The following is a 9,809-nucleotide window of genomic DNA, read 5'->3' on the forward strand; positions in this document are numbered from 1 at the left end:
TTTGAAGCTATTTATTTTGCAGCTGCATTCTCTTTTTAGTGTATGAAACCCAAATTTAAATGTTGCTTTTTAATGACCTGAAGTTTCATGACCCAATTTGAGTCCCTGACCCATGGTTTGGGAACCAGTAAGCTAGATAATTTATCCATTATCTAAAATGCAAAGTGATCTTTCAGATTACCTCCTGCTGCACTGATGCCACCTGCTGGATATCTTATCTTTTGCTCTGTCTCTACCAGCTTTTCCCACCTCCCATCCTGCAGAACAAAACTTTCACACCGGATCTGATTTCACATTCCAGCTCTTCAACGCCTGCATGCAAGATGGACTGCTATTTATCTCTATTTCTTTTTAACGAATCATTTCTAAATATAGGGTTCTTACTTGTGCATTGTCTGAACAATGCAAGGAATAAAGAATCCTATAAAAGAAACAAAATAGTTAACACTTCTCTTGGCAGCTAATCGACATCAAACGCCTTACTGGAAGTGCATTTTTCCAGCTAGTATCCAAATCTTTCACCACGCTGCAAGAGGTGGAGGGTGCATTTTGGGATTTTGGGGAAGGGGGGAAGTCCCTCCTCTGTACGGGTCTCTGCATTGGCTGGAGCAGCATCAGATTCAGAGGAGCTGTGGGCCAATGGATGGAGGCGCAGATGCAGAGACGGCTTTTTAGGAACAGGCGCACATAGAGCTGAGCGCTCAGACTTCTGCTCTAATCTGCAACCAGCAGCAAAATGGAGAACAAAGTGACAGATTTCTCTGGGAAATGGAAAATGAAATCTTCAGAAAACTTTGAGGAGCTTTTAAAAGCTCTAGGTGAGTTATTTTTCTGTTGCGCACTTTATTACCAGTCTATTAGATATGATCTGATTGCCTAGTTTAATGATCTATCTAGGGTAAAAAAAAAAAAAAGGTGCAGTTTAAAAAGAAAGAAGAGGGTTTTTATTATTTAATAATTGTACCATTTAATGCCAGTTATTTTCTTATTTAATATTCATGGGCAAATATTTTGATCCAGCCCTGTTGTATTTGGTTTTATGTCACCAAATTGTTTTAAAATCTATGTGAATATGATCTTCTGCAGCAGCTCCAATTTGCCTTCCATTGTTATGTGGATATTTATAAAAAAAAAAAAAAAAAAAGAACTAAAACGGTTGGAAAATGTTGCCCAACACCTTATAAGACAATATTAAAAGTCTATGGCAAATTGATACCCTCCATTTCATAAGAAACTTGCATCTTTTCATTAATTTTAACTGTTGAAAGTCCACCGGGTTGTGAAGTAGGCATAAATCAAATGCTAAAGGATATTTCCTCATTTTTGAGTGACTTGCCATAATCCAGGTATGGGTCCCTCTTGCAGGAAACAGAGGTCAAACGAGGGCCACATTGTGGTGTCTTTTAGAGACTCTGAAAATTGCCTGTGGACAAATGTTAGATTAGACTCATCTAAAGCAGCGTCCTCATCATGTGGTTGTAATTACAGCCAATGTAAACGGAACTAAGCCTTGACATGGGCCCCAGCAGCCAACCAGCTCTGAGCCTGACTTTCCTTCTTCGCCTCCCTCAGGCTCTGGGCGATCCTGTGCTTTGTCTGTTTGAGTGTGTTACCTCCTCCTCTAAACTGAATCAGATATCTGAATTGTCTTGATCCCTTTGAATAGAGGCCAAACCACATGAATGATGGCGGCAGAGGATTGGGATTATTTTTCATCACTGCACACTTCAAAAACAAACTGAACATTTAGCATTTATTCTGTTTTAATGGATTTTAGATTTATATATCTCTATAGCCACTCGAAGAAAATAGTGAATTTCTTCATTCATGCACTTCTTAAAACACCTTTGACTCAATGCAATCAATTCATTCTTACTTTAATAAACATGCAGAAGATTTTGCTCACCTAGTTTGCCCTCAAAGTCAAATAGAAACTGACCAAATGGATTGATTAAAATGTATCTTAAAATAATTTCTACTGGCTGCAAGATAACTCTCCAGAACTTTTTTTTATAATGTAGAGTACCACCTTGCTTGCTTGGTTATTTATTCACTTTATGTGTATTCTTTGCTGAATGTCCTAGTTTATATTAGGGCTAAACGATTTTGCCAAAAATCTCAATTGTGATTACTTTCAATCAAAGTTTTGATTGCGGTTTTATTTCCATTTTCCTCTTCACTAACCCCAAGCTTGTAGATGTTTCATCCCAGGCTTTTGGTTTTTGAAAGCTTGCTTGCCCAGGGAGAATTGTTACAGGTCTTTACTGTAATCATTGTGTGAAAAAGTGTTTACTTCTACTTGCATGCATGGATCTGCTGCTAGCTGCAACTCTCTCTACCTTTCTTTGTGGAGACAAACCCACTTCAAGTGTTTAAAACCACCTAAAGGGCCAGAGGGAGAAATTTAGTGTCTCTGAGACTGGCAAATTATATTACAAGACACTAAATTAGTTTAAAAGATGCATAGTGTGGCTTTTTTTTTTGGGACATCTTGAGTATGCATTGAAAATATTGTTGAGTTAGAAAAACACATTAATATGAGTGACACATGCACTGAGAAGATTGTTGCCATCTTTCTTTAAGACTTTTTAAAGCGTGCAAAAACTTTTTTCTTTTTTTTCTTTCTTTTAATCTCATACCTCAGCATCACACCACATAAATACCTAATATGGTCTTCTTGAGCTACTCATGTTTTCATTTGCAAAATCTATTTTTGTATACTGACTGTCTACACGATATTGTTCCCAATCACCTTATGTTCATTTTGTTTCTGTTGCAAACTGTAAATTTAACCTTTATTACATGTATTCATATCTGCATCCGCACATGCTGCAGTCAAAAGTGTTTTGAGGCTCTTTTCACTCTTTTAAGCATAAGCTTTCCCCGTTATAGCCTTCAGGATATGTCCTGCAGGTTTCCTATGTGTCTAACCTGCTCCGGTGAATCACTGACACTAAGCAGTGCGTGTGCACATGAACCAAGCCACCGTGTTAACAACCTTAAGCCAAGTGGTGTTTTTCTGCCGAGAACTGAATACTTAAACCTTCGGATGACGATATTCACTAAACCTCCTCGCCACAGTCCCTTGTTTTGGAAAATAAGCTGTTAAAGACATGTGGTTCACAGGTTTTTCTCATTTAGTTTGGCACTGAAATGTTGTTCACATTTTAATGGCGTTAGAACATCTTGTTTACTTTACCTAAAGTAGCGAATGGGAAACTACAAATTTTCAGATTGTCTTCCCCTCAAGTACAATAACCTTTGTTGCCTTCACAAAAATTGTAAAGAAACTGATTTTTTTTTTTTATCTTAATTTGTTAATTTTGGAGTATAGTATTATGTTAGTTCTACCATTTGTGGTCCATTGAAACATATCAGATGCGTCTTGTTTTTATTACATCAAGCAGGATCATTTGTGGTTTAGCTCATTCTGACTTTCCAGTGAGAAATAAATCAAATCATTTCTGCTTACAGTTGTGAAAACTGTTCATAAAGTACAGACTATATGTTGTCATGGGAACAATCAAGAACAAAACAGTGACAGGCAAAGATTGTGAAATACATTTTGTTTGTGCTTTATCAAAGCTTCTTTTGACTCCTAAATATCAGATAACATGGTTTCAATGAGCCCAGGGCAAGAAAGAAAATTCCAGCCATTCTTTGCACAGTGCTGAATTACCACAGGAGGCTTTTATATGAGTTAAACTCAAATAAAAAAATTGAAGGCAGAGACATATTTACTGTGGTGGATTATACACCACAAAAACTTTCAAAGCCACTGGCATGCAGAGCTATGATTATATACACTGCTCGAAAAATAAAGGGAACAACACAACATAACTTCATTTAGATCAAACTTCTTTGAAATCCAACTGTTTGCTTAGGAAGCGACACTGATTGACAATCAACTGTCATTCTTTCAACTTTCTTTCACATGCTGTTGTCCAAGTTGAATAGCCAACAGGTGGAAATTATTGATAATTAGTAAACCTTAATAAAGGAGTGATTCTGCAGGTGGGGATCACAGACCACCTCTCAGTACCTATACTGTCTGGCTGATGTTTTGGTCACTTTAGAGTAATGTTGGTGCTTTCACACTTGCGGTAGCGTAAGATTGACTCAAGAACCCACACAAGGGGCTTAGCTAGTGCAGCTTATCCAGTATGGCACATCAATGTGAGCTTGAGGCAAGAAGGTTAGCTGTGTCTATCAGCATAGTGTCCAGAGGCTGGAGGTGCTACCAGGAGACAGGTCACTACATCAGGAGATGCAGAGGAGGCCCTAGGAGGACTACAGACCAACACCGGGACCGCTACCTCTGCCTTTGTGCAAGGAAGAAGAGGAGGAGCACTGCCAGGACCTAGTGAAATGACCCCCAACAGGCCACAAACATGCATGTGTCTTCACAAACGGTTAGAAACCGACACCATGAGGACGGTATGAGGGCCCAACGTCTACAGGTGGTGGTTTTGCTCACAGCTTTGCACCATGTAGGATGCTTGGCATTTGCCAGACAACACCACAATTGGCAAATTTGCCACTGATGCCCTGTGGTCTTCACAGATGAAAGCAGGTTCACACTGAGCACATGTGACAGACATGACAGAGTCTGGAGACACCGTGGAGAGTGATCTGCTGCCTACAACATCCTTCACCCGTTTGGCAGTGGGTCTTTAATAGTGTGGGGTGCCATTCCTTTACAGGACTGCACAGCAGTGGAGCATGTCAGCAGTTCCTGTAAGATGACGGCATTGAAGCTACGGACTGGCCCACCCATTCCCCAGACCTGAATCCAATAGAACACTTCAGGGATATCATGTCTCAATCCATCCACCAATCTTGCACCTCAGATTGTCCGAGACTTGGCGGAGGCTTTAGTCCAGGTCTGGGAAAGGATCCCTCAGGAGACCATCCGCAACCTCATCAGGAGCATGCCCAGGTGTCTTAGGGAGATCATACAGGCGCATGGAGGCCATACACAATACTGAGCCTCATTTTGACCTGTTTCAAAAAGCTGGAACAAAAATATTCAATGAGAATATTTAATTTATTCTTATCTTGGATGTGTTATTTGAATGTTCCCCTTATTTTTTAGCACTGTATTTTGAACAGCTGTTAGTCTGACTTAAGCTCTGTTTGTGAATCTGTAGGTGTTAACGTGTTCCTAAGGAAGATCGCGGTGGCCGCAGCCTCCAGCCCAGCTGTAGAAATCACCCAGCAAGGAGAAACGCTCTCTATCAAGACGTCCACCAGCGTCCGCACCACCCACGTGTCTTTCACCGTGGGTCAGTCCTTCAACGAGGCCACAGTCGATGGACGGCCCTGCACAGTACTCATCTTTTTGCTCATAATACCTTCCTCTGTAATTCCATTACATGCACACCCGATTCTGCTTAAGAACAGCATAACTGGCAGCAGTTTTACAAAAGTAAGGCACATATGGTAATAATTTTAGTGCAACTCAAGAGTCAGACTGAGGAATTTTATACAGAGGGCTGTACTTGGTTTCTTTTCTGTCGAGTGACGGTTTCCGACAGCCTGTAAGGGTTTTTCTCACAGACTGCAGCTGGAAATCTAAGCTCCAGTTACAACCACACCTGATTGTAATGAGGTGTCAGAGGGGCCTTTGGCTCAGTTTGTCCATTTAATCATTTGGCCTGTGTTTTGTGTAGCAAACCATGTTGTACTTAAGTTATTGTATATCATTTTATTTTTCTGAAGTGAAGTATATACACTACTTTATGGAGAGTAAATACCAAAAAAAAAAACATTTGATACAATTTAATTAAATGTTATTTTAAAGGTCTGAAATTTTACAAAGATTTTAGATTATAAGCCATTGCTCTCTCAATTGCGATTCGTATTTGGTGTGAGGATTTATCATCCCCTGATAAAACCAGGAAAAAATTAGAAATCCTCTGAAGCTCAGCAATGCAGCGTGTGACCTGTATACAGATGCCTTGGTGCTTGATGCAGCCCTCAATGTTTTAGTCCTCCTGACCTATTGAGATCTGTGCTTCATTTCACCGCTGTATCTCCATCCTGCTAACTTTACAAATAAAGGCCACTATTACAAAAAAAATTAAAAAAAGCAAAAAGAAAATGCTTCCTGGAAATGTATATAGAAACTGCACAGTTAAGCCCAAAATTCTTTATACATACATGCATCATAAAAAAAAAAAAAAAAAATTCCCTCGAATTAAGAAAAATATTCATATTTGCCTGGGCCAGGCCGAAATATCGATAAAACTTCCAGTAAAAAGAAATCTTTGCAAAACTGAAAGATTACTTTAAACCTAAATCTACATGAGGTATTACCTCTTGGACCTAAAAGACAATATGACAATATGTTAGTTGTACCCAAAAATCTTACTTAAGTAAAAGTAGCACTATTTCATTGTATTTTAATGTAATAAACATGAAATGTATCCCTAAGAGAAATTACTCAAATGGGAAAAAAAAGAAGTATTTAGGTAAAAAGTCTACTGAAGTACTGAGTAACTGATCTACTTATCATGCATGACATAAAACTACTCAAAGTACATTTATTTCAGGTTTATTAATAAAAGTTACTCAAGTAAATGTAACTTAGTACATGTAACTAGTTACTACTCACCTATGGTTATGTGATATTCAAAACTACATGTATGAAGTGTCCTTCAGGACCAAACTTCCCAACAGCTCTATTATATTCCCGGATTTAGGAAAGCAGCCAGTATCCAGCTAAAGCATGCCAGCCATTTATGTTCTTCTTCTCATTTTAATTCCTGTAGAGTTTTCCAAAGTGGGAGACAGACCGAAAGATTAGCTGTGAACAGACTTTACCAAAAGGAGACGGACCAAAGACTGCATGGACCAGAGAACTGACCAATGATGGAGAGCTCATACTGGTAATTATCTTTTCTATAAGACAAATACTCAACTTCATCGGAGATCTATATGCAAATTTTCTATGTTCAACCGTCAGTGAAGTGTTCAGTGAAAATTAGATATTTACAATAACAATATAAAAGGATGTTCAATGTCCTAACTGGGGTTTTGTACTGTTTAAGTTGTCATTAGGAGTGAGTGTCTTCTTGTGGTTTGGTTTTTTCTGTCTGTGTTAACCTGCCATCCTTTCCAGTATGTATCCGTCTTTAAAGCCTGACCAGCCAGACTACCATGTGTATGCTCAATGACTGCTGGAAATAGGCATCCTTCTGACTATTTGATTACATTTTTTCCATTTATTAACCATCAAAATTATTACATACTGTATAGCCACAATGTCAGAGAAAATAATGTGGACCTATACTCATAAGGTTCCCCTTTGGGTTCAATTTTTAGAGGCCTAGGGCCTCATGGGCAAATCTTTGCCATGTTCATCTCTAGTTATAAGCAATGGGAATGTCCGACCTTAACACTGCTCAGGGTGGACATGGGCTCTGTGTCCCAGAGATGAGCTGGTTTGGGTGCAAAATTTGCAGAAATCTGCCATAACACAATTATTTTAATGATAGATTAAAAATCCTAAATGACTTCAAACAGAAGAAAGGCTAAGTCTGATTTTAGGCAAAGAGAAATACATTTCAATGTGTTTTTTCCATAAGTGTATTTAAATCTGATTTTCACTATATTTTTCTATGTGTGCCAAATTCATGTGTTAGGAGGGTTTGAAGATCCTGGGGTTGTTTCCAGAAACCCTAATGCTCAACTCAAATGAAACACCTGTGCCCCTTTCTTGGTTTTATTCATTTTCCAGGAAATATAAATCGCGAGAGTATAAAGTGATTTAACTCAGTTGTTTCTGACTTTCAGACCCTCTAGTTTCAGCTGGGCTCACAACATAGGTGGAAAAAACTTTCAAATGAAACCAGAACTTTTATATGTTTCTAGGATTAAAGTTTTTTGTTTTTTTCAGGATGGTTTAAAATCACCCACCTGAGGCAAAGAGGGAAACAGAAAGAATAAAAATTAGTTGTGTTAAATATTGTGCGGAGAAAAACGCCATTTTTTTCTTGTATCCGTTAAATAGGCTGCCTAACCCATCTGTGTCATTAGCTGGACAGTTTTTAAATGTAATGCTAATATTGACAAATCAAACTAAAAATAGCTTTGAAGATAATATATTGAAAAAAAGTTATTTCAATAGTATTACTGTATAACAAAGTTGTGTCCATCAATTCATGCTGGACCAAAGGTACAATATGTAAAAACATTATTCGATTACTTTTAAATTGTGGATTTAACAAGACTTATCAAATTTGTTAAATATCTGTAAAGAGTGCTTGTTTTTATTTAGGTTTGATTATTGAATTAGCTTAGAAGCTAATTTCAAAATCTCTCAAAGCCTGTGGGAGCTTTTTAGGACAAAACTCCAAGTTTGGGTTGTACTGTGACTCGCTGGATGTGCTCGCTTCGTCCTCTGATATAGGAGCTGGCTTGGAGCTCGTCTGGTATACACCGTCTGGCTCTAGCTGGTATACGGTTGCCTTTTGTATCTCTGCTTCTCTCTGTATGTCTGCGTCTGTTTTCCTCCTCTGCAGATGGGCTCACGCACTGAGCCTGGTTCTGATGGAGGTTTCTTCCTGTTAAAAGGGAGCTTTTCCTCTCCACTGTCACTACAAGCATGCTTGGTGTGAGGGATTGCATTCAAGTCAATGAGTCGATGCAATCAACTGGTTTTCCTTAGATAGAAAACTTTGAATCAATTTGACTTTACAATCTGGTTGAATTGTAAAGTTCCTTGAAATGACATGTGTTGTGAATTGGCGCTATATGAATAAACTGAATTGAATTGAATTTATGCAAAGTGGTTGGCATAACAAAAAAGTACCTTTCTGAAAGTACACCATACAATGAAAGATTACATTGGTAGCATCATCCCAAAAGAAAATCTCTTGCTTTTTTGTTGTACTTTTTTTCTCCTTCATAGTTACAATGATAAGTAAAAGTGACGTGAAGTCATACTTTTTACTAGGTAAGGGGGAGTTCTTTTACAGCCCAGATTTCAGTACCTATTGTGGCAAACCAGTGGCACACGTAGAGCTCTGCACAATCTTTTATTTTACGTTTATGGTGTCATAGCGTTTGAGCACATACACTGGTTTTTGGCTTGTATTGGTAATCGTAACTAGCACCAAAACATATAGCATATAACATTTTCCAAACTGCAATGAGAATATCCTCAACCAGGTTGTTATTCCATTCCCAGATCGGAGACTAACTTTGCGCATCATTTAGTGGATTTATTTTTTCAAAGTATTAATATGCAACTTAAAGACTTAATCAATAAACTAAATGTCTAAAACTAAAATGTATTCCACGTATAAATAATAAGTCCCACCAACACATGTTCCCCACGTGAAATTGGGGACCAGGTAGTTGCTAATTCCCAGATTAAGAACAACCTAATTTTCTTTTCATTTTTTTAAACCTCAAAACAGTTATGTTAGGATAATCTTTGAAGGATGCCTTAAAGGTTCAACTTCATGTCTGTTGTTTTGCTGCTTTCTTTCAGACGATGATGGCCGGGGACGTTGTCTGCACAAGAGTTTATGAGAGAGAATGAGGAGACCTTTACTCAATACTGTCATATAAGGCTTCTTTTTTGTGCTTCATGCATGGTTTTCATTTACTCAGCTTCGTTTCTTCATTCGGTCAAAGCTTTCTCAAACAGCCAAACAATAAAATGAGTAAAAAAAAGGCTTTTTTTTTAAACGTGAAAATTTCTTCTTGTTGTATGATATAATCATGTTACACATTCCATTTTTGTTCTTTATCCTTGTACCTTTTCCTGTTATAAATGTTAATAAACTATTTTATATGAA

The 9,809-nt window shown here is 38.0% G+C and overlaps 1 protein-coding gene across 1 annotated transcript; it reads left to right on the forward strand.

The window, feature by feature from the left end:
- The first annotated feature begins 548 nt into the window (after nucleotides 1-548).
- Nucleotides 549-9,809, forward strand: crabp2b (cellular retinoic acid binding protein 2, b). Its single transcript, XM_038279432.1, has 4 exons — nucleotides 549-818; nucleotides 5,151-5,329; nucleotides 6,774-6,890; nucleotides 9,500-9,809. The coding sequence occupies exons 1-4, from the start codon at nucleotides 737-739 to the stop codon at nucleotides 9,548-9,550; spliced, it is 429 nt and encodes a 142-aa protein (XP_038135360.1). The 5' UTR covers nucleotides 549-736; the 3' UTR covers nucleotides 9,551-9,809.

The sequence above is a fragment of the Cyprinodon tularosa genome, unplaced genomic scaffold, assembly GCF_016077235.1.
Source record: "Cyprinodon tularosa strain WSP-4 unplaced genomic scaffold, ASM1607723v1 ctg15, whole genome shotgun sequence".
Lineage (NCBI taxonomy): Eukaryota > Metazoa > Chordata > Actinopteri > Cyprinodontiformes > Cyprinodontidae > Cyprinodon > Cyprinodon tularosa.

Excerpts from the sequence above, each read along its gene's own strand:
- crabp2b (XM_038279432.1), top strand. The coding sequence starts at position 737 with ATGGAGAACAAAGTGACAGATTTCTCTGGGAAATGGAAAATGAAATCT. Across the intron at positions 819-5,150 it reads GGAGCTTTTAAAAGCTCTAG|GTGTTAACGTGTTCCTAAGG; the intron begins GTGAGTTATTTT and ends GTGAATCTGTAG. Across the intron at positions 5,330-6,773 it reads TCGATGGACGGCCCTGCACA|AGTTTTCCAAAGTGGGAGAC; the intron begins GTACTCATCTTT and ends TAATTCCTGTAG.